Here is a 26,487-nt window from a genome sequence, read left to right as displayed (position 1 = left end):
CCTCTAAAAATTGCACAGTATAGTATGTATTATTGTCAGGGCGCGTTTTCTTTTTCCAACCAACGTGGCTCTTCAAATGTGGAAACAGCTGTGGAGGCCTGCCAGAAAGAAAGAAAGAAAGAAAGAAAGAAAGAAAGAAAAAGGAAAAGCAAGCCCCTTTGCAGTAGTTTAGCCTGTGGATTAGAAAATCCACCTTCAGTATTTCAGCAGATGAAACTGAAGTTTGAACACTTTATTATTAGGTGCCGTTGCATTCTCACAGAGATGGCACCATGTTTTCTTTTTGAAGTGCAGTTTCCCACTTTCTGGCAGCTCGGTGACTTTTTCATTTGCTTTGCTTTGCCGAGGGGCTGAGAATGAAAAGTTACAAATCAGGGACTTTACCAGCCCATTGAAATCTCCATCAGAGACAAACAACTGGGCTTTTTAATTTATTTAGGGTTTCACACTATTTCTGCTTTTAGAAAAACACCCACAACAATTGTGTATTGCATTACTGCTCCGTGCAATGCCTGTAGGCAAGGTGTATATTGCAATATATACATGGGTATATATCTACATCTATATAGCTGTTTAGATCTATAGATACACACACATAGAGTTAGGGTTAACGAACAATTATATTTACGATGTTTAATGTCCCATGTGCATATTTGTTCTAGATGTTAAAGACATTATTTTGCAGAGCTTAATTCTGTGAAATTATAGCATTTTTCCAGTGGTTCTGTCTCTCTCTTCTCTCTTTTTTCCTCCTCTTTCTAGATCCTTTCAAACCTGGTCCTTTTCTGTCATTTCCAGCACGATCTAACAAGCAGATTGGTCCCATCGGACAATGTTTTAATACACTTTTTGAGCCTTTACTCACAATTAACAAAGGATTACGGCTATTTCAAAAACCAAAACAAGGCAGGTTTCCTGCTAGAGAAAGCCACAGCAAGGCAGGGATTCAGATCACTCTCCCGCCATATCTGGAAGTTGTTTGCAATTCCCACCCGGAAAAAACATTGTAAACACTTTGAGAAATGCAAAAGAAAAGGTGATCATCTCCTCTGCCCCCAAACCCCTTTATTGGTGCATCCCTGAGACACCTAGAACCCACCGCATTCCATCTGGTGGTGCCACGCAGTGGGTTTCCACTCTGGTCAGAGTTGTTCCTAACAAACCACTCGTCCAACCTTTTAACCTGTCAAAAGCAAAGGGAGCTACTGCCCCAAAGAATTTTCCCCTGGTTTCCTCCGGTTCTTTTTCCGTGTCACTAGAACCCAGCACATCCCTCCTGTCCATGCAACCTGCCCTGCCAATGTAGAGGATCCAGTGATTTTTGGAAGTCTACATAGATGGGTCCGTACCCTTGTGATTGGGCTGAAAGGGGGTTGGCTATTGTCTCCCAACTTTGTGTGTGTGTGTGTATGTGTGTGTGTCCCCGCCTGGGATTGTGTTAGTTGAGCTCCTCTGATTGGCTGAGGGGTTGGTCCAAGCTCCCCTCTGCACTGAGAGGCAAGCTAGGTTGGGACCCACCTCTGGGATGCTGGATCATATAAAAAGGGAACCTAGGCTCTTGGAGACTCAGTAGGAGGTTTCTGCTGGGGTCTGGATTGGAACTACATAGTCAGATCATCCCTGTATGACTGGACTCTAAAACAGAACAAAGGGGCCCAAAGAGTCTACATGTCTAATATTTAGACATGTTCAGCTTTGTGGATTCTCGGTTACTGCTGTTGATAGCAGCGACTGTACTACTCACCAAAGGTCAAGGAGAAGAAGACAGTAAGTAAAAACTTTCTCACTAACTTTCTGTACGAGAGATAGAGATGCATTTTCTGTTTAACCAGCTTTGCTTATGCACAGGGGGAAATGTAACATTGCACTTTAGAGCAAGAGGGATGCAAAGTTGGACTGGTCTGCAAAGAAAAAGTCTGTTAACGTTCTTGAGTGGGATTGCAAAATTTAGTGCTTTGCGTGAGTTGGATGGGTTAGGGGGGGAATTTTGCATGCTTTTCTAGTTAGGAAACTGCGTTTGCAAGATCAGGTTAGGGAGATGGGGAGAAATGTTTTTTTTTTTAAAGGATTGTGTGTCTTAAAATGGGGTGGGGATGCTGGCAAGAATTTCTCAACCTTTACAGAGCATTTGGAATTGTGTGTTAGGGGGTGAGGTCAGAAGGGGATTGAATGTGTGGCTCAAAAAGTGGGAGTGGACAAATCAAGTATTTGTTGATGTCCGTTCTTCCCCCACTGAAGCTGCTCGGTGGGGGAAAACATCCCCTTCCACAAGCAAAGTTAACCAGCTGCAGAAGGGAACTGGGTGTGTTCATATGTTCTGTGTCTCTTTCAAACATGCCCCTGGCAGGCAGACAAGTTGGATCAATTAGAAGCTGTGAGATTCCTTGCCAAGTTCGGGGGCCAGGGGGGGAGCAGCACAATCAGCCTCTAGGAGGGGTTGTCATAGGAGGGAGGCTAAGGCTGGCTGGGGAGGGGGGAAGCCAGTTATGGAAAAGCCATTGTGTGCCTTGGAAAGCGAAGGGAGCGGGGAGCGAGCCCGGGGCTGGAGTTTTCTGATCTGCAAAAGCCATCAGGAAAGAATTAGAAAAGTCTCGGATGATTCATAAGGAAAATGTTTTAGAAGCGCAGGAGTCTAGACATCACTTCACAGACAAAACCTCCTGGATGCTAAGGGACTGGATTCATGTTTCTGCAGTGAAGTTTCATGGGGTGTGGGTGTGGGGGGGGTGTCCCATGGCGACCTCTGGCGGCCATCACCTGACCTTGCTCCTGCAAAACCCTCTCTGGCCTGCATCACGGCCCCCTGGGGCCCATTGGGAGCCCTGGGACTGGATAGTGATCACCAAAGGGGCTATATTTCCGGGGTCAACCCTCCAATAGGTTTGCTAACATCCCTAATTAGATCCTGCTGCAGGCATTTATCTAGGCTTGGCCTGCCACCTACAGGCGGAGTGACTGACTGCACCCCCACTGCATACCCCGCGGGTGTCAACACAGCAGTTTCCTGTTGCAAAACCGCTGGCTCCCAGGGAATCAGCCAGCAATAGCATTTTTTTTTTTTTTAATTTAAACTAGACATGAGAAGTTGGGGCCGACAGAGTAGAAACATCTGGCCTCTCCACCGTGATCCCGCCCTACGGGATTTCACACGCGAGGAGCGTTTATCCCGTTTGTCTCCCCGCGGCGGGGAAACGACGCCGAACCTGAAACCGGCGTGGAAACAATTCCATGCTAAGAAAAACAGCCGGCCCGCTTTTCTTCCCCATCATGTGCTTCTCTTTATTGAGTCCACCTCCTGCTTTACTGGGTCCGATCCATCGCCGCCACCTCCCAGCCTCGCCTGCCTGCATGTGTCATATCCTGAATCTAATTACAACCCGGCCCGCCTGGGCTCGTAGCCCACCCTGCTCTCATTCACCTTCCCACCCAAACCATTTTCACTTGATCCCAATTTCCCAAAGCAACAGACAGAAGAGATTTCACTCCCCCTCCTTGCCCCTCCACAGAACCCCTTGTCACTGGACCCCTGCCTCCCTTCCCCCCCCTCCCCCCCAGTCCAGCCCTCTTCCCTTTAGGAGACTTTGCATTTTTATTTGGCTTGGCCTCGGCTGCAGCAAGCTGAGGTTACAGTTGGATGTAACAATTGGCCGCAGGTTTTGTTTAAATTCCAAAGACACTGGAAATAGTTATTGTGGTGTTGGCATGTTTCCTATGTCATGGAGCTGCGCTGATGAGAAGCAGATGAGTGTATAAAGGTTCCAGGAGAAGCGGGGGGGGGGGGGGGGGGAAGGCCTACGTTGCAGGAACTGGAGAGGAAAGAAAAACGCCTTTGGATAAAAGAGCAACTGATTCTGATCAGCCTCTTTGTCCCTGGATTGGGGGTTCCTCGCGTGCAGCTTCTGGGCTGGGTCCTGATTCAGTTCTTTCGCTCCTGACCCCCCCCTCCCGTTTCTCGTTGTCTCTCTAGTTCCATCTGGAAACTGCATACAGGACGGACTAACATACAGCGACAGAGAAGTATGGAAACCTGTACCCTGCCAGCTCTGCGTGTGCGACAGCGGGAACATCCTGTGCGATGACGTGCTCTGTGACGACATCTTAGACTGCCCCAATCCCAAGATCGTCGAAGGAGAATGCTGTCCCACCTGCCCTGACGAGGGTACTGACTGATGCTCGTGTGCATGCTCTGTCTGTCTATCTAGCTTGATATAAGGTGCTAAGCACCAGGGTCTGCTGGCACCAGATACAATCAGCTCCTCCTACACATGCAGAGACAGGGAGGGGATTGGAGACCAGGACATCAGCAGAGCCTAGCTCGGAGACCTGATGGCTTCATCATCATCCTTGGTGAAGCTAGAGCCCCTAGCTATGGCGTCACGGATAAGACATAGCAAGCCTGCTCCTCTCCTTTGAGCTTCTAGGGCGTTTCTTTCTAAAGAGACATTTCAAACGGGACTGATTATTTCTTGGCGGAGGTGCCCAGTGGACCAGCATAAGCTGTGGTGGACGCAATTATGACCTCTCCTTAGCATGCATCACGGTCAGGGAGACAGGCAGAGAGTGAGACATGCAGGTCTTTTGCAGATAGAACATTTGAGCATCTTTCTGCCAGCCATGTTACTTAAGCAGGTGTTACTTAAGCAAGGGGGATGCATTTTGCTGTCATTTATACCAGGGCAGGGTGCAGCGTGGGGGTGGGTTTTAGAGAAGCACGTGACTTTACCCTTGTCCTTCTCCCCGCAGCCTCTCCTGTCGACCCAGATGGTACTGGAGCAGAGGTAATGACACGCTGTTGTCTTCCTACACAAACCTATTCCCTGTTGTTTTCTGAAGAGTCTTTTCTCTCCATGCTAATTCTCTAAACACCTCCCTTTCTTCTCCCCACCAGGGCCCCAAAGGAGAACGCGGCCCCAAAGGAGACAGGGTAGGTCTCTCCAGCCATGCTTTGGCCATTGGTCGCTGGAGTTTGGTCAGGAAATGGGGATGGGGGAGGGGGAAAGATTTCCATGACCATGTTAAAGAATTTGAAAATTGTCCAGAAAACTTTTAAACTGTGGACAATGGCGACCGAGTCCAGTTACCCTGCCTTGTCTCATGCCCGGATGACACTACCACAGTACTAACCTCTGGGTTCTCTCCTCTTCTTTTGCAGGGACCCCCAGGCCTACCTGGCAGAGATGGCATTCCCGGACAGCCTGGTCTTCCTGGACCCCCAGGCCCCCCAGGACCTCCAGGCCTTGGCGGAGTGAGTTGGGTTCCAATCATTCGCTCACTTCTTCCCCGGCACGGGATGAATGCAGCGCAGTATTTTCACACCGGCTTTCCCTTCTTTCTTTCTCCTGCAGAACTTCGCACCTCAACTGTCTTACGGCTATGACGAGAAATCCGTTGGTGGTGGCCTGTCCATGCCCGGCCCTATGGTGAGTGTCCAGCGTCTCCCTCGAGGGGCTGGGGCAGGGGCTGGCCTGAGGGCCAGGACTGAAACAGGAGAAGATGTTAGGGAGAAAGGATGGGAGGGAGTGGAGTCGGAGTTACGTAGCAGGAAAGACAGGAGCTAGCTTGGCCTAGCTTGGCTTTAGAACGCACGAGGCCAGCTGCATCAGTCAGGCAGAGCGGAGGGAGTGGCAGATCTCTTCCTGGGGGCAGGCACAGGGCCACCAGCTGGTTGGGGCTGACGTTTTCCTAGGGCAGCCGTACCCTGATTACTCAGGATCGGCAAGGGATACTTGAATTTGCCTTAATCCTAGGACAGCTTGAGACCTGGGGCCTGCTCTCTTCCCCAAGTAGAACATCTTGGCAGGTGGCTCCGTGGATCGGGACCTCCAGGGGTCACCAGGGACTCCGTCCACGAGGGGAGGGATGGTAAAAGATCAGCAAGAGGCGGCATGGTCTGTGGCAGGCAGAGTCAGCCCCAAGCCAGGCGGCTGCGGGTGGCGAGGGAAGAGAGAGGCCTGCTGGAAAAGAGGAGGTCACCGAAAACCAAGATGGAGGGGAGGCTGGGCCTGGGCAACATGGCGACTGCTCCAGGTTATCTCCTCACCTGACTTATTCTTTTCTCTCTCTTCTTCATTTCCAGGGCCCATCTGGTCCCCGCGGTCTCCCCGGCCCTCCCGGTTCTCCTGTAAGTACCTCACATCTTCCCTGTCAAGAAAACATGGCCCATTTGAGCCCTCAGCCAGCGCCTTGTAACTGCCCCCTTTGGGAACGAGCTACCACCGGTGCCCTTTCAGGCTCCTCAGCTCCCAGAGACCTTCTCAGCGAAGGGACGGGGAGTTGCCTGGGACGGGGGAGGAGCGTGGGCTTGGCTCCCTTCTGGTGGTCAGCGATAGACACCTCACACCGCGGAGTGTGATGGAGACGGATGCTCCGTGCGAGACAGCCGTTGCCAGCAGCGGAGGGAAATCGGACTGATGCGTGAGCAACTGGGTGCGGTTATGTTAGTTTTCTAACCCGTCTTCTCCTCCTACTCTTCTAGGGTCCTCAAGGTTTCCAAGGTCCTCCCGGTGAGCCTGGAGAGCCCGGGGCTTCTGTAAGTCATGGTCAATCGTCTTCTCGCTCTTCATTTTCATAACGGGATGGGCTGCCCGCTGAATCTCCCGGCCCCAGCCTGGGACGATTCCTTGCACCTTCCCTCTTCTGCCACTTGGGGGCAGCTGGTGCAAAGCCTGGCCTACCTTTGCGGAAAAGACTTCATCGGGGAACGGGATTTCTCTAGCCAAGCCAAGAACCAGGCCCAGGCCTGTGAGGTGAATGGCTAGTGGAGGGGTGGCAATGGGAAAGTCTTGCCCAGTCTCAGAATATTAACGCACGTTTCTTCTGCCTGTTCTAGGGTCCCATGGGTCCCCGTGGTCCAGCTGGTCCACCTGGCAAGAATGGAGATGATGTAAGTGTCCTTCAAGCTCAAAGTCCCTCTAGAGAAGATCCCCCCCCACCCAAATGCAGGTGATAGCCTTGCTTGCTAGCCAGATATTGATGGCGGTGCTAAGCCTGTTGGGTACATGGCCTTCCTTGCAGGCCGCAGGAGCCAGGTGAGGCTTTGGCTTCCATGATGCCTTGAAACACCGAGAGAAAAGAAAATGGGACCTCTCCCCAGATAGGATTGTGCGAAGAGTTGGGTCCCTTTCCTGGTGCATTTAGCATTGGCTTGGTTCTCGCTGCAAGCGAGCCGTGTGGGCTACTGACCTGACTCCATCTCTTCTTCTTTCTCCAAGGGTGAAGCTGGAAAGCCTGGACGTCCTGGCGAACGTGGTGCTCCCGGCCCCCAGGTGAGACGTCCCTTCTGTCTGGTTCCTGCCGTGGCATTCGGGTTAGGGTGGGTTTTTACCTTTGACCAGCATCACCATTGTGACATGGTTGGAAAAGCACTGGCTGGGCAAACCTGCCCGAAACCTCTGGGTCTCATTGTGTGGCTTTAGCTTACTTCACATGACAGCCATTCGTTGGGGAAGACGGTTAGCTCTAGCAAGCTTTGGCTCCAGTCCTGACTAAAGCTGATCACGGTCAATGCCTAGGAGTCATGATCACAGCAGGAGATGGTCATGACCAGAGATGCCTCAATTATCCAACCTTGCCTGGGGTGCTGAGTTCCCCTCTGCAGTAACTGGCTTGATGTGGGGTGGCACCGGTGTCCTTGTCTCTAAATCGCTTCTTTTCCTTTCCCCAGGGTGCCCGTGGTCTGCCCGGAACTGCTGGCCTGCCAGGCATGAAAGGTCACAGAGTAAGTTGATGCCCTAGTTCTTTACACTTGGAAAAGGAAAAGGAAAGGTGGCCCCCCCTACAAATCCAAAGCCCTGGAGATAGAATCATAGAATTTCAGGGTTGGAAGGGACCTCAGGAGGTCATCTAGTCCAACCCGCTGCTCAAAGCAGGACCAATCTCCAGACAGATTTTTGCCCCAGATCCCTAAATGGCCCCCTCAAGGATTGAACTCACAACCCTGGGTTTAGCAGGCCAATGCTTGGCCCCGGCAGAAACATAAGCAGTAGCTGAGCTCGCACCACAGTGCCCTCAGCTGGCCTCATCGCAAGGCAATCCTGGATGTTCCTTTCTACCAGGAGGGGTCTGATGGAGCCCCTTGTCCTCGCCACCGTTTGGAGGAATTCCCCCCTTCTCATGCCACTCAGCTGGCAAACAGATGGGGCCTTACCCTCCCACCTGCCACCCCATGCACATTGTGAGGGACCATTGCAAAGCCAGATGATTTTCAGTCATGCCTCCGCCTGGGAGGACAGTGTCTTCTCCTGACCCTCATCACTGGACACTTGTGTTTCTGTTTCCCCTTCCCTCCAGGGTTTCAGCGGTCTTGATGGTGCTAAGGGTGATACCGGTCCAGCTGGCCCCAAGGTAAGGTCCCTCTGCCACGAGGCACGTTGGCCCTCTCTGTTCCCTTGAAAAGTTTCCTTGTCCCCTTTGGGAACCAGCCGTTGACCCCAGCTTTGTCTTCCTTCTAGGGTGAGCCTGGTAGCCCTGGTGAGAACGGAGCTCCCGGACAAATAGTGAGTAGCTCGTCACACCTTCCTGCTGCCCATTGACACAAGAGTCTGGACTAGGAGGTGGGGGGGTGGGGGGGCAGGCATTGAGCTTATAAGAGCAGCAGGGACCTGCAAGAAGAGGGATCGTGGGGAGGGTCGAGCTGGCTCTCCGGAGCGCTTGGTTTTCCAAGGGACTAGAGAGCAAAGGGGGGCAGATTTACCAGCACGACGCCCCACAGGGGGTGGGGAGCAGGGCAGGGGTGGGAGAGCTGGGGGAGAGGGCAGGGTGCAGACAATGGCGGTGGCGTCTCTAGATGAACTCACGTCTCTCCTCCTTCCTAGGGGCCCCGTGGTCTTCCCGGCGAGAGAGGCCGCCCTGGTCCATCCGGCCCCGCTGTGAGTATCGGTGCTGGGCTGCGGGCACCTGGAAGCACCCCCCTGGTGGCACCCCTCTGGGCCACGCCCGCTGGGATAGCTCCAATGTGCAGCATGCTCCTCATCGCACGGCTTCCGGGTCGTGTGCCAACCTGTCTGTAACCAGTGCCTCTCTCCTCTCTTCCCGGCAGGGTGCTCGTGGTAACGACGGTGCTCCCGGTGCTGCTGGCCCCACAGTGAGTATTTTCACCTCGTGCTGCCCTGAGATGAGACTGTTCAGCCGCGGGGCCCTGGCCGTTGGGTGGCGCGGCCACACGGGCATTGGCCACAGCGACCTCCATGTTGCTCCCCTCGTGGAGCTTTGCTGGCTTGAGCCCCACGGGTGGCACCAGCACAACCCCGCTCAGGAACTGGCCAGTGCCCGGATGGGAAGGGTTCCTCCCTCCGGCCTCTGTTCCCACCCATGTCAAAGCACAGCCCAGATCTCTGGCCGAGGCCAAGATGGCTGCTGTGACGAGACCCCCGCCGACCCCGGAGGTTCCTTGCTATCACTCTCTAACCCGCTTCCCTCTCACCTAGGGTCCAACTGGCCCAGCTGGCCCCCCTGGCTTCCCTGGCGCTGTCGGTGCTAAGGTAAGAACATGATCCCCTCTTCGCCGGGGGGGGGCACCTCCCCATCGCTGCGGCGGGAGCTTTCCCCGCAGCCGGCTTGGGTGGAAGCTGATCCTAGCCTTCAACTAGAGGTTTCATCATAGTTCAAATATACTGTCCAGGTGGCCTGGCCCCATAACCCTCACCAAACCGTGGGTCAGGATCCCTGCGGGTCCATCTCTGCTTTATGCCGACCCTAACCCCGGCTAAGCCCTAGGTCTGATACCAGTCGTCCCCAAAGGCCTCGCAGCTGCCCCCTGAGCAAAAGGTGAGCCGAAAGCTAGCGGGCCCCAGTCAGTCCCCCCCGGAGTGGGCTGGAGGGATGGAGCAGCAGGCCTCGGTGCAGCAAGACATTCAGTTCCAGTCAGGGCCTGGTCAGGCCTGAGGGCAAATGGCTTCCACGGAGCACGGGGGTGTGGGAGTGTCTCCCAGCAGTCACTGTGCTCACTGGTCTTTCTCTCCTCTCTTGTCCTCTAGGGTGAAACTGGTCCCCAAGGTGGTCGTGGTGGTGAAGGCCCACAGGGCGCCCGTGGTGAGCCCGGTGCCCCCGGCCCCGCTGGTGCCGCCGGCCCTGCTGTGAGTGGAACTGCACGACCCCTCTCGCCTCTTGCCCGTTGCCCTGTTGTCTCCGATGATAACCCTCCCTCTCTTCTTCTCTCTCCTAGGGCAACCCTGGTAGCGATGGTCAACCTGGTGGCAAAGGTGCAACTGTAAGTAGCCGTCTCCCCCCTCCTTCCGTCCTCTGTAGCAGGTCGGCTCTTGGGAGCCAGGTTTTCACAGCTGCCTCACCATCTCTTCTGCCTCCTGTAGGGCTCTCCTGGCATTGCTGGCGCTCCCGGCTTCCCTGGTGCTCGTGGCCCCTCCGGACCCCAGGGTCCCAGTGGTGCTCCTGGTCCCAAGGGTAACAGCGTAAGTGTCCTTCCTCCTTCCCCGTCTCCGCTGAATTAGATTGGCCTTCTTCACCGTCCAGGGCTAGGCAGGGATGCGCCAGGCATGGAGGGAGCCTATCGTGCTTTGTGAATTGATCTCTGCCCCTGGCACCCCAGCGCCCAATGCATCCCCTCCCTCAGCTCCTTCTCTGACTGTCCTTGTGGCATTGCCACTTGCAGTGCAAGAGCCTTCACCTCTGCAGCTCTGCGTCTACCAGCACCTCCCTCCTTATCGGCCACCTGTCTCTGCTGGAGACGTCTCTGCTCCACCCTCCGCCCTGGGACGGGGATCCTCTGACCTGGGTTACAGCCAGCACAGTTCCCTCCCCTCCAGAATATCGAAGGTCTCTGTCCCTTCATGGGGCAGAGCCTTTTGTGTCTGCCATTCCTCCTGGAGCCGAAAAGGGGTTGAGGGTGCAACATAGATGGCAGGCAGCATTAAGCCCTTGTTCACGCAGGGCGACGTCTGATATGAATTCGTTTCTCTTTCCTTCTACCTTCAGGGCGAACCCGGTGCTACAGGCAACAAGGGAGATGCTGGTGCCAAGGGAGAACCTGTAAGTACGAGCCCCACTGGGGCCTGCTAGGAGCTTTGCCTACAGTCTGGTTTGCTAGCCACAGGGAGACACTCACCACTCTGACTTGCTTGCGCTTTCTAGGGTCCTGCTGGTGTCCAAGGCCCCCCTGGTCCATCTGGTGAAGAAGGCAAGAGAGGATCCCGTGGTGAGCCCGGCCCTGCTGGTCTGCCCGGCCCTGCTGGCGAACGTGTAAGTAGCAGCTGTGTTTCCCCTGGAGATCATGCCCATTGGCATGGTGTTGGGTCCTCCGGTCAGACCCGGAGCTCTGTCTCTCGGACACAGAGGGGTCCCGACCTACCTTCTCGGTGATCCAAGCGCCTCCCGAATCTTGGGATGGGAAATTCAGATGTGGACCCAGAACCAAATCCAAATCCAGATCCCATAAGGGGCTTGACCTGCAATCCCAGCCTGGCACACGCCCAGGTTCTGGGAGGAGGTCAGACCCAGATCAGCTGAACATGCAATCCAGCCCCATCACCATCCCAAACCCAACCAACCCTGGAGTCGCCACCCCCCGGAAATTTTCACCCCCAAGGTTGGCAGCTAGGGCCCGTTCCTCCCCACTGCAGTCCCAGGAGGGGACGGGAATTCGGATGGGGGGGTTCTGTGAAGCTCCCTTTCCGTTCCCATCTTCTCCCTGTTTCACTTGCTGGCTGCGTGGGCATTTACCTCACTGGTTTCTCTTGTGTCCCATTGCAGGGTGCTCCCGGAAGCCGCGGTTTCCCTGGGTCTGATGGCATTTCTGGTCCTAAGGTAGGTGCTCGTCTCCCGCCGTGTGCTCCCTCCTAATGTGAGAGAGACAGAAGAGGCTCAGGTGTCCGCCACACTGAAATACACAAAGGACTCGGAGACAGGCTCCCACCTGGGCATCCTTTGCAAGGGGCTTGAGAGCAGCTAAAGCCTGTGGAAGGGGGAGTTAGTGGGACTTTCTGGGAGTGGTGCATTCTGCCCTGTGGGATCTGGTCTATTACCCAGCCACTCCCTGGCCCCATCCCCTTGCTTTACGCGCCACGTTCTGGGTTTGGGGGTGGGAATTGGCTTGTCTCCACATGGTACATACACTAGGATGGCCTTTTCACTAGGGTTATTCACTCCATGGCATAGCCCAGTGATTTCTTTGTGGCCAGCCCTGGCAAAGCCCTTTCAGTGCCCACTCAGCTCCGTTTAGTCCCCCTCCTCTGTCACGCGACACGGTGGGTCCTTGCTGGCTCGTCACACCCGTGCCAGCGAGAAGAAGCGATCCGGGTCTCTACCGCAGCGTGTAACCTCTCTCTCCTGCTTCCCTCCCCACCCTAGGGTCCCTCTGGTGAACGTGGCTCCCCTGGCCCTGCTGGTCCCAAAGGATCCCCCGGTGAATCTGGACGTCCTGGCGAGCCTGGTCTGCCCGGTGCCAAGGTAAGAGGATGGAGGAGCCGGGCGATGGTTCTGAGCGGGATGGAGGGGCTGCCCGGGGAGTCCCACCGAACTTTGCTGCTATTTCTGCCAAGCACCATCTCAAGGTGAACTCTCTGCCCACCTCCTTCCCCCGGCCTCTTTTGGCGCCAGTGCTCTGTGGTGCAGCCGGCTTCGAGCAACTGCCCTCTCCCTCCGTTCTGGAGGGAGGGCGTTTTAGGCCACCCCACATCCACCCCCTGCAGAGACCGATCGGCTGCCCTGCCTGCCCTCGCCCACCACATCCTACCCTGTTCTGACCCCTCGCGCACAGCAAAAGAGGCCGGACGCCCTATGGCTTAACCCAGCTCTTCTTCCTTTTCAGGGTCTGACTGGAAGCCCAGGTAGCCCAGGTCCCGATGGCAAGACCGGCCCCACTGTAAGTCATGGTTTATCAAGGCCCTTCCTCCTCCTCCTCTCCCTTTGCTCACAATGGCCTCCTCTGAACTGTGCCTTTGCTTCGTCCACGCTAGGGTCCCGCTGGTCAAGATGGTCGCCCCGGACCCGCAGGCCCACCCGGTGCCAGAGGTCAGGCTGGTGTGATGGGTTTCCCTGGACCTAAAGGTGCTGCTGTGAGTATCAACTTGCTCCCTTCCTATACTGTCGCCTCGGGGTGAGTCGCCCAGCCCAGTGATAGGGACATGACAAAATGGCCGCCTCCAGGACTTCCTGTCACCCTGGCCGCTGCCCGGGAGTGGTTGCATTCAAAGCACAATGGATAAGTGGCCACTTTGGATACCGTTTTGTAAAGAGGGGAATTATGTGAGGGGAGGCACTCTGGGAACCTCTCCCTCAGGGGTTAGCTGCAGGCAGAGACAGGCGGCCCAGAAGACATCCCACCGTGGGGCGGGGAGATGACCAGGCCCTGAGAAAAGACAGAGCTGGGGCGGTCATGGGAAGCAACCTAGAGCGTCAATAGAACTACCACAGGGCCAGCCCCGCCTGCTTCCTGTCATGGCGCCTTTCGGGCCCTCCTGTGGCTGCATCCTAGGGCCATACAAGAGCTTGTTCCCGGGGCGTACCGCGTTCCTTTGCTGAAGCCATTTTGTTCCCTTTCTCAGGGCGAACCCGGCAAACCCGGTGAAAGAGGCGTTCCCGGAGCCGTTGGTGCTGTTGTACGTATTTTTCTTGGTACTGATGGCCTCTAACAATCTGTCTCTCGCAGCCAGGGCTGGGTCCAGCCGAGAGTTTGCCAGCCTGAGGCCTCTTTTCTTCAAGATGAGAAAGAGAGAATTTACCATGACAGTAAAACGGACCTATATAGTATAGGGCTTTCCACAGCAGAGCAGACCGGGGTCCATCTAGCCAATATCTGGGCTCTGGCCTACCACCACAGGATTCAGTGGAAGATATAAAAGTTTCTGCATTGGGATGACATGCCTATAGTGGCTGGTTCTTCCTAAGCCACAGAATTGCTTATTCCCTGGACTTCTGGCGGAGGGTTTATATCCCTTATGCCCGTTTCTCCTCGTTACTAATACCTTGTGGCAATGAGTTCCACAGGTTAACTATGGAACCCATGATGCCAACTTTTGAAGCCCCCTGAGATTTTCTGCTTCTGAACCTTGTAGGCTCGCCACACCTTCCCTGACGCTCACGCCCTGCTCCCATCGGACACTCATTCAGCGTCTGCGCTGAGCAATTTTTAAGCTCTTCCTCCTCTCCCCACAGGGTGCTCCTGGCAAAGATGGTGAAGCTGGTGCCCAGGGACCTCCTGGCGCAGCTGTGAGTATGAATCCTTTCTCGCCCCTGCCCTGTGTGCTGGCTTGTCGCGGAGCGTGCTGCTCCGAACCCCACTGGATCCCTCCTGACTTTCTCCCCTCCTTTTTCAGGGTCCCTCTGGAGAGAGAGGTGAACAAGGACCTTCAGGTGCTCCTGGATTCCAGGTGAGGAGTGTTCCATTAAAGGCCCCATCACAGGGGGGAAGTCCCTCCTGATCAATCATATTTTGTTCCATTTTTTTCACACCCCCCCCCTTCCCCCAGGAAATCTCAACTCTTGGGTTTTTTTCTTCCCCTCCCAGGGTCTGCCCGGTCCCGCTGGTCCAGCTGGTGAATCTGGCAAGCCTGGTGAGCAGGTAAGTGCCAAGAAACCATGGCGGTGGGTGGGGTTTACAGAAAGAAGGAGAAGAGCTCTGCTTAGCATCAGAAGCCAAGGAGAGATGACAGATCCTGCCCCCTGACGCCCAGTCCCTTGCTTGCCCAGCCCTCATCAGTGCCTTTCATGGCCGTTCTCACTTCCTTAGGGCTCCTGCCCCATTCCCACCCCCAGCCGGAGACGTTCCTCCAAGACTGGACGTACGTCCAGAGTGATGAAACTTATCAGATTCCCCTTTAGCCAGTGAATGAGGAGAGCTGCCTCCAGACAGGGCCTTGGCCGCTGTCAGACCTTCTCACCCCCCGGCCCCAGAACTCATCTCAGAGGCCACAGCAACCATGAAACTCATTCATTCCAGGCCTCCAACCTCTTCTCTGAAAGCCTTTTGGGTGGACATGGGCCCAGGCCCTGGATCTGAACACCTATAAACTGGGGCTGGTGGGGGGTGGCATTGAACTCTGGATCCAGATCTCAGTTTGGCCACTTGGGATTATCTCTGTATTCAGTCCAGATATCCAGCCGGGGGGCCCAAGCCCAGCCTTTCGGCTAAGAGTAAATGTAGTTTCAATGTAACAACTGACGCATCCTCTGTTGCGTGAGACCATGCCCTGGCTTTGCTTGGGAGGAGACTCGCTGCTCTGGGACCATAGAGCGCTCCCGTCTCTAACTGGTACGATCCATGCAAAATTCCAGTGGTGGAAAGACAGAGGCAGAGGCAGAGTCTGGCCCTCATGAGGATGGAGCTTGGTGATTAGTTATAGAGGGGTTGGAGCAGATGTCCCCCTTCCTGGCCACTCACTGCTCCACCCCAGCCAGTTCAGGGGCAACATCTGGGCTTCTCCAGCAGGTAGCATGCTCCTTTCCAAGCCCTCAGCTCTAATTCTGCTTTCTCTTTCTCTCCCGTGGCAGGGTGCCCCCGGAGACCTCGGTGCCCCCGGTCCAGCTGGTGCAAGAGTAAGTTGCGACCCATTTTCTCTGCTATAAGCAATATCTCCCCCTTCTGTCTCTCTCGCCGGCTGCCCCTCGGGATGGCGCAGTAACCAGTTTCGGTTCTCTCTCCTCCCTCCTCTAGGGTGAGAGAGGTTTCCCTGGAGAGCGTGGTGTCCAAGGTGCGCCCGGTCCACAGGGCCCACGTGGTAGTAACGGTGCTCCTGGTAATGATGGTGCTAAGGTATGTACCTATTTCCCTCCTCCTCCTCCTCCGTGATGGGCGAAGGGAGGCTCAGCTAGAAATGGGAGGGGAAACCAGGGGAAAATCAGTGCCTCTGACGTGTCCAGGGGAAGCAGGCTTTGGAATAGGATTGGCCGTGGGATACACTCCTCCTGCTTTGGAGGGGGCTGAGGCTTGGTGTCCAGCCAGCCAGCAGCTGCCTCGAACCAGGTGCAAAGCAGGAAGGGGGAACTCCATCTTCCCCCATCGAGTTAGCCCCAGTCCTGCAACTGCTGCAGGATTCTCCTCTCTCTGCCCAAGGCACAGAAGGCCCCTGGGCAGCACTCACGGCCTAGTCTTGCTTGGCTCCAGAGGCAGCCTGCCCTGGCACCGGAGAATGGGGGACGGGTCGCGGGTCTCTGGAAGGCGGGCGGCTTTTGCTGCGATGAGGAAGTGGCTCCGTTTCTAACCCTGACTCTCTTTTTCCCCCCCGCTCTGCCTTGTGGGGTTTTAGGGTGATGCTGGCGCTCCTGGCAGTCCCGGAAACCAAGGTCCTCCCGGTCTGCAGGGAATGCCCGGCGAACGTGGTGCTGCTGGTCTGCCTGGTGCCAGGGGTGACAGAGTACGTATGAGCCCCCCGAAGGCCCACCAGCAAAGTGACCCTCAGTCTTCACCATGGAGACCATGCCTCAGATCTCCCTGCTCATGCTCAGCTTGTTACGCCTCTTTCCCCCCCTCCACTCTTCCTGGCCTTCTCTCTTCTCCACTTCCTTGTGTCCCTCTTCTTCCCCAGCTCTTTCTGTGTCCCCTCCTTCCTTGCCTTTCTCTGTCCCCTGTTCCCTTCCATCTCGCCCCCCTCCGCTCCTCTTTCATCTCTCTGCTCCAGCTCCAGCTCCGTCCCCCACCTCCTCTCTGCTCTTGGAGAATCTAGGCCAGGTGCCTGAGCCACTTCAAGGCCTAGAGGCCCTCGTCCGACAGTCACTTTAGGCCAAAGCAAACCCCCCGCCCAAACCAAGGAACTTCCGGGCCTTGCCCTGTGTGTCTCTCCAGGAGTACAGCGAAGTGCCCTGGTTCTTGCCCAGTGCGCTGCTGGGGTCTCTGCTCCACGCGGCCTAGTTATGCCCTTGGAAGAGGTCTTCTCCACCAGCTTGAATGGCTTGGAGAGCTGACATGGCCAGCACTGCGCTGTCTTTTTCCATTGGACAAGCTGACTGGCTAATGGTCCGGACGCTTGGCGTGAATGGCTTCCAGTGCAGGGAAGATAAACACACACACACACACACACACCAGAGCTGCCACAAGCCCCCACCCCGTTCCGTGCTTCATAGCCAGAAGGTAACCTTGCTTTGCCCTCTCTCCCCAGGGTGATGCAGGTCCCAAGGGTACTGATGGATCTCCCGGCAAAGATGGCCCAAGAGGTCTGACTGGCCCCATTGGTCCCCCCGGCCCAGCTGGTGCTCCTGGTGACAAGGTAAGGATCACCCCGCCCCCTTTCCCTGTCCCCTTGGAAGGAGCAGGGCAGTGACTCTCCTAGCCTCTCGGGCACCGGAGCTGGTGCCGCGGGCTCCTGGCATTCGTGCAAAGGCCGGTCCCGTTTGTGCCCAGCAGCTCCCGACCCGGCTTCTGTTTCCTGGGAGACAGAGAGGAAGGCCCCAGCTGATCATTCGATGCAGAGGGGCCTCTGGATGCTCCCAGTGAGAGCAAGGAGCTTCATCAGCTTCCCCCGGGAATGCTTCCTACGGCCCCGGCCTGCCCAATCAGGGCTGTGCCCAGGAGGGTCCTGCATCCCTACCCCCCTTTTCCAGAGAGGAGGCAACTTCTTGCTCTCCCCACGTCTCACGAGCGACCCCAGAGCTAGCCAGCCTCGCCCCAGAGGCACCTCCAAAGAGCCCTGGTCTGCCAGGCCCGAGCCTTGACCTCGTCCCTCTTCTCTCCTGGTGCAGGGTGAAGCTGGTCCCTCCGGCCCTGCTGGTCCCACTGGTGGTCGTGGTGCTCCTGTAAGTACCGTTCCTCTCTGATTGGCTTCGGAGGCAAAGATCAACCCCTCCCACTCCTTGCTGACCCTGTCTCTCTCGGTTCCTTCTCTTCCAGGGAGATCGTGGTGAGCCCGGCCCACCTGGTCCCGCTGGATTCGCTGGCCCCCCTGTAAGTATGATGGTTAAGAGTGGTCCTCACTGGCCCCAGTGACATCTCCTCTCACCCAGACCTCCCTTGGGAGGATGGTATTCAGTGGGGTGGGCTACGGGGGTAATCCCATGCAGCCCAGGGCTATGGGGCCGAAGCAATCCTACCATTGCAATACTGGGAGCGCTGTCCCTGCGTACGGAGATGGGACTCATCCCTGACCCGTGGACTCACCGGGTTGTCCTACAGCAGGCCTCCGATGGGGAACAGGACCAGTCCTACGTCCTGTGATCCTCTGGCTCCCATGTGAGCTCGACGGGCTTTCCCCATCAAGACAACCTAGTCTCCTCAGCCCGTGTTGGTTCTGTGAAGGACCGTTCCCCCATCACCCTCCACTCCCATCTCCGTGAGCTCCCCGCACGGACGCTGCCCCTCACCCTCCGCTCTGCTCTCCTCCACAGGGTGCTGACGGCCAGCCTGGTGCTAAAGGTGAAACTGGTGATGCTGGTGCTAAGGGCGATGCTGGTGCCCCCGGCCCTGCTGGACCCACTGGTGCTCCTGGCCCCTCTGTAAGTGACTCTCCACTGCCCCGATCCCTCCCCGTTCGGCCAGGGTTCCGTTCCCGCCTCTGATGTCCTGCTCTTTCCTCTCCCGCAGGGTGCTGTTGGTGCTCCCGGACCCAAAGGTGCTCGTGGTAGCGCTGGACCCCCTGTGAGTATTTCCTCCACCCTCTGGGCTGCCAGGGATGGGAGCCCCATTGCAAAATGTCCCTCTCTTAGCCACAGTGGAAATGCCTGAGTTCCTGGCCGGTTGCAGACTAGCTTGGACTAACAAAGAGCTGGGGATTCCTCCATGGAATCTCTCTCTGTTTTGCATGGGGTAGTTTTCACTCCCCTTCTGATTCGGCTTCTCCCACCAAAATTGGGCAGAAGGTTGATCCCCTCCCGCCTCCCGCCCGGAGCATGTGAGAATCCACCTTTCCAGCACGGCCTTTGCCCTGGGCCTGCTTTTTGCCCCCATCACCGGGAAAGAGGCAGGTTGGGAGCCGAAAGGGGGTTGCTTTCTGAGTTTGTCGCAAAATGCTCCCCCTCCCCCCCCAAAAAAACACCCTCCTCCTGTCCCTCTGGGAGTTGGAGCAGCTTCTTCCCTGGGTCGAGAAATATTTCACTTCCCTGTGTCTAGACTAGAGCATTAAAATCAGACCCTAGGTGCAATAGAACGAATGCTCCCTCCCCCATGGATCAGATTATTTTAACATGGCTGTCTTTGTGCAGCTCAGAGAGCGTGTCCCTGCCATACACCTGCCCGAGTGTCCTGTGCATTCATGGACCTCTGCATGGAGGGAAACTGCTCCCTGAACTAGCATCCCTTTAGCCACGAATGCTATATGTCTGGAGCCTTCAAATTCCACCCGAGCTTCAGAGAACATCTCTTTGTCCGGAGCTGGCTGGATTCCGCCCTGAGGGGCAAGACATACCTGACAGATCAGGCAGCGTCTTAGGGCTGCCTTGACCTTCCACCTTCTCACTCTCACCCTTAGCTGCAGGCCTCTCTCAGCCCATGGGCACGGCAGCGTTTTGGGCAGTGCTTGTAGTACAGATCCGTGGCTAACAGAGCCATGGGACTTAACGCTTTCTCTCCCCACCTTGTGCAGGGTGCTACTGGTTTCCCTGGTGCTGCTGGAAGAGTTGGTCCCCCTGGCCCCTCTGTGAGTATCTCCTTTCTGATCCCCTTGCTGGTGGCGTTGGGGGAGGGCCGACGGCATTGGGCACCGAGCCCTGCTGGCAGGGGTGGGGATGGGGAGGCTGGTGGGGGGGATCTGCCACGGGACTGCCAGCCTCCAGCCGCTGGGGAGGATGGGTGATGGTTGTCATCAAGAGCGGGCAGCCTGGAAGCCAAATGGGGAGGAGACGGGACCTGAGAGGGGCGTGAGGAGCAGTGGAGCTGGCAGTAGGAATGCCAAGGCCCTGCCACAGAGCTTCCACGGTGTAATGAGGGCTGATGGTCCGGGTAGCCTGGTACTGCTTGCAGCCAGCAGTGGCTCTGTCTGCCCCATGGTGGCGCTGGAGCATGGAGCCAGGCCTTCTCTCCCCTCCGCTTGAGGGGCCTGAGCGTCATAAATCAACGCCCCTTGGAGAGGGGTTGCCTCTCAAAGTCTTGGGCTTCGCTGCCTGACCTCACCTCTCTGCTCTCTCCCAGGGAAACATCGGTCTCCCTGGCCCACCAGGCCCCAGCGGAAAGGAAGGTAGCAAGGGACCCCGTGGTGAGACTGGCCCCGCTGGCCGCACTGGCGAACCTGGCCCCGCTGGCCCCCCCGGACCTTCTGGTGAGAAGGGCTCCCCTGGTGCCGATGGTGCCCCAGTAAGTACCCGTTCAGTCCTACCTCAGACCCCTTGGCAGGTGTCGTTGGAGCGTGTGCCCTGGAGCAAGATGGGTGGGTTTGTAACCAGAATCTCTCTCTCCCCTCCAGGGTGCACCTGGTACTCCAGGCCCACAGGGTATTGCTGGACAGCGTGGTGTCGTCGGCCTTCCCGGACAGAGAGGCGAGAGAGGTTTCCCTGGTCTCCCTGGCCCATCTGTGAGTATGAGGTCGAACCCTTACGCCCTCAAGCCGGACCTCAAAGGAGGCTTGTAGCTTCAACCCATTGCCCCTGCCCCAAAAGGATCCAAGCAGGATTGGATCTCACGGCCCAGCCGCCAAGGCTCAGAGCTTCTCCTGGCATTTGTAGGGCAGAGAATGGGTGGGAGAGACAGGAGCTGGGCACGCTTCGCTGCTGGCGTGATTGGGAGCTCTCCATGCAAGGAACAGAGTCCTTGACTCTTCCCCCTTGTCCGGGGCAGCTGCTCTGGCCAGGAGATAAGAGAGGAGGAATAGCGGGGAGGGACCTGTGATCTTATTATTATTATAGAAGAAGATGGTGGAGCCAAACCTCCCAGGCTGAGGGGTGCTCAGAAGTTCACCACCCCTGGATCTGACCTTCTTGCTTGGTCCCCAACTCTATCTGAGCCTGGAGCCAGAACTTCAGCCCCAAACTCTGAGGCCCTAGGGCGTGGGACAGGGGTGTGTCGTCATTTGGTGGCAGTGGGAAGGGATTCAACCCCTCTCCCATCACAAGCGGGTTCTTCGGTCTCAGCTGCACCGCCCCCTCTTCTCTAACCCGGGCTGGTCCCTCTCTCGCTCCTCCCCAGGGCGAACCTGGCAAACAAGGTCCATCTGGCTCCTCCGGCGAACGTGGTCCTCCTGGCCCAGCAGGACCTCCTGGCTTGGCCGGACCCCCTGGTGAAGCTGGACGTGAGGTGAGCTGCCACCATGCTTGGCTTGTTAGGACTCTCCTTTGCCCAAGCACCGGCAAGGCCAAGAAGCGCTAAAAGCCCGGGTGGATCAGTCTCCTGGCTGCCCCTCGGGGGAATCCCGCAGCCCGGCTGATAGTCACCAGAGGCAACCTGTCGACATCAGGCGCTCCAGAACCCACCACCATCACCAGGAGCAGCACCAAAGACAAGGAGAGATTAACCCTTTCCATGCCCCTGGGCCAACACTCAGAATGGTCTGCTCCATTGAAGGGTAGGACAGACCTTGCCCCCGGCCTCCTGCAGGGGCTGGTGCCAGTGAGCAATGGGACAATGCCCGGAGCGCAGTGCCTGAGAGATGGGAGAACAGCCGGGGTCCCGGGACGGGATGGTTTCCAAAGGAGCTGAGTATGGGAGGGATCAGGGAAGGGGCCAGTTCCAGAGAGAAATGGAAGCCCCATGGGTCCCTTTCCCCGCCCCCTTTCTCTTTTGATCTCTAGACCTCACCCATCCCTTGCCTGTCCCAGGCCTCAGCGCAGCCAGCCTCCTGGTTAATTCGTCACTCATCAGTTGTCGCTTACCCAAGGCCCCTCTGTCTTGCTCATGCCTAACACTGGGTCTCTCCGCTTGTCCTCAGGGCTCTCCCGGTTCTGAAGGTGCTCCTGGTCGCGATGGCGCTGCTGGTCCCAAGGTGAGTTGGACCCCGAAGAGTCATGGCAAGAGGCTTTTATTGGGGGTGGAGGGTTGAACTTCAGGCGAACGTTAACTCGGTGCTTTGCTTCCTCGTCCTCTCCGGAAATAGGGTGACCGTGGTGAGACTGGCCCATCTGGTCCTCCTGGTGCTCCTGGTGCCCCTGGTGCTCCTGGCCCTGTTGGTCCCGCTGGCAAGAATGGAGATCGTGGTGAGACTGTAAGTGACACTTCCTGACATTCCCCTAAATTTAAAACCCATTCCCTGCCCTGAGCTGGGAATAGACCCCGGGAGTCCTGCTCCCAATCCTCTGCCCTAACCAGGGGACAATGCTCATTCCCAGAGCTGGGAATAGACCCCAGGAACAGCACTAGGGAGATATGAAATAATCAGCCCAGTTATCAAGACAGGATCAAGCAGAGCAGCTGCCTGCTCTAACCACTAGATAATACTCCTTTTCAGAGTCAGGCCTTGGACCCAGGAGTCCTGACTCCCAGTCTGCCCTGCTCTAACCAATAGGACGCACTCCCCACTACGGTGCAGAGAAATGAACGCAAGCGTACGCTAATGATCCCAGTGGATGCTCTAACCTTTGCCTTTCTCTTTCTCTCTTTCCTTTCCTAGGGCCCTGCTGGTCCCGCTGGCCCCGCTGGCCCTGCTGGTGCTCGTGGTGCTGCTGTAAGTTATGGGTTCAGATTCCGCTTTTTATTGCTATGAAAAAGCAACTGGCTTGGCAATAACATTGCTGAGCGACGGGCAGGGAGGTATCCTTCCCAGCCACTGAGCGAGGTGACTCTGCTTCCTCTTCCAGGGCCCTCAAGGTCCCCGCGGTGACAAAGGTGAAACTGGTGAACACGGTGACAGAGGCTTGAAGGGTCACAGAGGATTCTCTGGTCTCCAGGGTCCACCTGGTCCTCCCGTAAGTATGGCTGCCTTCCGCTCCCCCGATATAGCCGGCTCTGAGAGACAAGTCCATAGCAGGTCTCTGGAGAGAAGAGTATAGACCCTCTTCCTCACTGCCCCAGAGAATCATGGGAGAATCCCAGTGAAGGCCATCACCTGATGAGGAGATGGGCAAGCCTTGGCCTGCCCCAGTTTCAGGCTGCCCTTAGCCCTTCAGCTCACAACTGCCCTCGCACACGCAGCAGCTGGGAAGGGCAGGCGTCCGGCCTGCTGCTGTGGCCTCAGCCCCTTGAGCTTAGGACACAGGGCAACAGCTGCCCCCTAGAACCTCCAAAGCTGCCCTATTGTTGGCCCTCTCTCATGAGCTTCAGCCGCTGGAGTCGGAGCCCAGTGGGAGCTTCTCATAGACGCGTCGGTTTTATTAGCACCTCTGCACTGGCTGCACGGGCCTCCAGCGTCGTTGCAGAACTGATGTTTGCTTTCCTGTTTGGGGCAGGGTTCTCCTGGTGAACAAGGTCCTTCTGGAGCTTCCGGTCCCGCTGGTCCAAGGGTAAGTACCGCCCCATTGAAGCCAACAGCCGCCTTCGTGAGCCCATCCGGTGCAGACGCCTGAAGCCTTGGGAAATTCCGGGCTGGGGGCAGAGGGCTCGTGAATTAAATAATCAGCACTGTTTTCAAGCCGGGGTCCAACACAACAGGTGGCATCACCTTTTAAAGGTCAGATCCTGCCTGATCCCCGATCTGGGGTGGCATGGATATCGGCCAGAGGCAGAATGTGGACCATAGTGTAGCCAGTAGCTTAAAAAACATCAGCGTAGCCTCTGAGCGTGCAGCACAGATTCTTGTAAGCACTGATCATGTACAACAAGGGCCTACTGCTATCAAGGAGACACGAAACCCAGGATAGATGCCTGCTGCTTTCTACTGACCCGTTACTCTTCCACCTCAGTGGGGAGGTGCCTTAATAAGAGAGGCCCTGCGCAGCGTGGGTCAGGCTTAGAAAATCCTTTCCCAGATAGAGGCGGTGGTGGGAAGGGAACAAAAATGATCCAGGGGATAGGGAAACTCCTAAAATTGAAGTCCTCCTGTAGGTATCACAGCGCCCATAAGGAGATGTCATTGTAAGGTTCTCTCAGCACTCACTGTGTGGCGAGGGCTTCCCAGACAGATGGTGAGGACAGGGCCTGGTTCTGTTCTCAGCTGGACCTGGGCAAATCCAGAGTGATTCCAGAGGATCTGAGTGCATCTCCAGTGGAGCTTGGTCCTTGGGACTCTGGTCACTGGTGCTCTATTAATTCGTGAGACAGATCAGAGTAGCGGGAGGTAAGCTAGATGAGAGAGCTGGGTGGATGGAACAGACAAGAGGTATGGAAGGATGGGTGATGGGCTGGGCCTTGATTGAAAGGATGGGAGTTGGCATGTTCTCCCTCGGTCTGTCTTTCAAGATGGACACACCTTCACCCCACTTTCCTCTCTCCAAAGCCCACTGATCTCATTTTGTGTTTGCCTTTTCCTCACAGGGTCCCCCTGGCTCTTCTGGTTCCCCTGGCAAAGATGGTCTGAATGGTCTCCCTGGCCCCATTGGCCCACCAGGTCCACGTGGTCGCACCGGTGATGTCGGTCCTGCTGTACGTATCCCCCTCTGGGACTCGGGTGGTTGGGATCTGCTGTCCGCTGGGTGAAAGGGCTTCCTGCCTTCAACTCGCTCTGCTCTCCTCCTCCAACAGGGTCCCCCCGGACCTCCCGGACCCCCAGGTCCCCCAGGCCCACCCAGCGGCGGTTTCGACTTCAGCTTCCTGCCCCAGCCTCCTCAGGAGAAGGCCCACACCGACAGCCGCTACTACCGGGCTGATGACGCCAACGTGATGCGTGACCGCGACCTGGAGGTGGACACCACCCTCCAGAGCCTGAGTCTGCAGATCGAGAACATCCGCAGCCCTGAGGGCACCAGGAAGAACCCAGCCCGCACCTGCCGTGACCTGAAGATGTGCCACAACGACTGGAAGAGCGGTGAGCTTCCCAGCCTCATCCTGGGCACATCCTCACTGAGCTCCTTCTCTCTTAGCGGCCTGTCTTGCGCCCCTTGTCCTGCCCTGCCTTTAGCTACCCTCACTAACTCACACGCCTCCTCCATTACTACTGAATTCCTTCCTTCCTTCTTTTCTTCCTCCATCTTTCTTTCTTTCTTCCTTCGCCCATTCACTCGTCCTTCTCCTCTCCCCACCAGGCGAGTACTGGATTGATCCCAACCAAGGCTGCAACCTGGATGCCATCAAGGTCTACTGTAACATGGAGACTGGCGAGACTTGCGTCTACCCAACCCAGGCTAACACGGCCCAGAAGAACTGGTACGTCAGCAAGAACCCCAAGGAGAAGAAGCACGTCTGGTTCGGCGAGACAATGAGCGACGGCTTCCAGGTGAGCTTAGGGGACTGGCGAGGCGGGACGGTTGGGAAGCGAAGGGGCTGGATCTGGAGTCTCGGAATGGGGGAAAGGACCTGAGGACTAACACTGCTTTCCTGCCGGGGGTCTCTCTCTCTCTCTCTCTCCTCTGCAGTTCGAATATGGTGGCGAGGGATCCAACCCAGCTGACGTTGCCATCCAACTGACCTTCCTGCGCCTGATGTCCACTGAGGCCTCCCAGAACATCACCTACCACTGCAAGAACAGCGTGGCCTACATGGACCAGGAGACTGGCAACCTGAAGAAGGCTCTGCTCCTCCAGGGCTCCAACGAGATCGAGATCAGAGCAGAGGGCAACAGCCGCTTCACCTATGGAGTCACCGAGGATGGATGCACAGTGAGTGTCCCACTGCCTTTGGCTCTGCCAGCATGGGTGGTACCGGGAGCTGGTGCACCCACGCCTCCCCAGGCCCTGGCGATGAGAGGGAGGAGAGGGTGAGGGTGGAGAGGCAGAGCAGAGCTGTGAATCAGTCTCTCCAGCCCTGGACATGACTGGCAGAGTTCTCTGCAACCTGCGTAAGTCCCCTGGCCTGGTACAGGCTCGTATATGGTGGCTCAGGAAGGTGACTTGCCCTAGATCCCACTGTGAGTCAGTGTCAGAGCCAGCAACAGAACCCAGGAGTCCTGATTCCCAGGCCCCCCCACCCTAATCACTAGACCACCCATTGTGCAATGCTGTCTCCGATCCTCAGGCAGAGTTTCCTTGCAGGCAGCTTTGCTGCCTCGAGGAGCGGCTCTATCAACAACTCTAATGTTCTCCTTTTCCCGGTCCCTTCCTCACAGAGTCACACCGGCACCTGGGGCAAGACAGTCATCGAATACAAGACAACGAAAACCTCTCGCCTGCCCGTCATTGACGTGGCCCCCATGGACGTTGGCGCGCCAGATCAGGAATTCGGAATTGACATCGGACCCGTCTGCTTCTTGTAAACCGGAGCTAAAACCCCCCCGGAAAGAAAATCAAAAACAGCCAAAAAGGAGACAATTTCACATGGACTTGAATTCGTGTTTTTTTCTATCCATCATCTCTAAAACTATTTTGTTTCCATTAAAAAAAAAAAAAGCATTAAACCAAAAAAATAAAAATAAATGACTTTTCAAAAAAATTAAGGAAGTGGGTCCACTTGCTTGACATGGTTCTATTTTTTATTTTTTTTGAATCCCTGAAGACAGATTGGGGTTGGTTTGGTTATTTTTTTTTAAGTAATATCTTGGGACCACTACTTGCACAATCAAAACAAAAATACCATCCAAAATCGACCCTACCAAAACACCCAAATCACAACAACCTGCTTTGAAAATTCTGCAGCAACAAGAGCGATGCTAAGCTAGT

The 26,487-nt window shown here is 56.3% G+C and overlaps 1 protein-coding gene across 1 annotated transcript; it reads left to right on the top strand.

Moving 5' to 3' along the window:
* The first annotated feature begins 1,685 nt into the window (after positions 1-1,685).
* COL1A1 (collagen type I alpha 1 chain) lies at positions 1,686-26,084 on the top strand. The gene is made up of 51 exons (XM_065422841.1): positions 1,686-1,767; positions 3,968-4,159; positions 4,744-4,778; positions 4,889-4,924; positions 5,153-5,245; positions 5,346-5,420; positions 6,077-6,121; positions 6,476-6,529; positions 6,830-6,883; positions 7,212-7,265; positions 7,664-7,717; positions 8,290-8,343; positions 8,451-8,495; positions 8,814-8,867; positions 9,038-9,082; positions 9,426-9,479; positions 9,975-10,073; positions 10,163-10,207; positions 10,308-10,406; positions 10,930-10,983; positions 11,086-11,193; positions 11,704-11,757; positions 12,301-12,399; positions 12,761-12,814; positions 12,909-13,007; positions 13,497-13,550; positions 14,107-14,160; positions 14,268-14,321; positions 14,459-14,512; positions 15,442-15,486; positions 15,605-15,703; positions 16,197-16,304; positions 17,046-17,153; positions 17,626-17,679; positions 17,774-17,827; positions 18,268-18,375; positions 18,464-18,517; positions 19,461-19,514; positions 20,006-20,167; positions 20,277-20,384; positions 20,996-21,103; positions 21,735-21,788; positions 21,900-22,007; positions 22,413-22,466; positions 22,600-22,707; positions 23,188-23,241; positions 24,212-24,319; positions 24,419-24,701; positions 24,919-25,109; positions 25,249-25,491; positions 25,938-26,084. Exons 1-51 carry the CDS (start codon positions 1,686-1,688, stop codon positions 26,082-26,084), a joined length of 4,365 nt encoding a protein of 1,454 aa, XP_065278913.1.
* The last annotated feature ends 403 nt before the right edge of the window (positions 26,085-26,487 follow it).

This window comes from Emys orbicularis, chromosome 25 (genome assembly GCF_028017835.1).
Source record: "Emys orbicularis isolate rEmyOrb1 chromosome 25, rEmyOrb1.hap1, whole genome shotgun sequence".
NCBI lineage: Eukaryota > Metazoa > Chordata > Testudines > Emydidae > Emys > Emys orbicularis.
Note: the sequence above shows the minus strand (reverse complement) of the source record. Positions and strands in the feature narration are given on the sequence as shown.

Excerpts from the sequence above, each read along its gene's own strand:
- COL1A1 (XM_065422841.1), top strand. The coding sequence starts at position 1,686 with ATGTTCAGCTTTGTGGATTCTCGGTTACTGCTGTTGATAGCAGCGACT. Across the intron at positions 6,884-7,211 it reads CTGGCAAGAATGGAGATGAT|GGTGAAGCTGGAAAGCCTGG; the intron begins GTAAGTGTCCTT and ends TCTTTCTCCAAG. Across the intron at positions 9,083-9,425 it reads CCGGTGCTGCTGGCCCCACA|GGTCCAACTGGCCCAGCTGG; the intron begins GTGAGTATTTTC and ends CCTCTCACCTAG.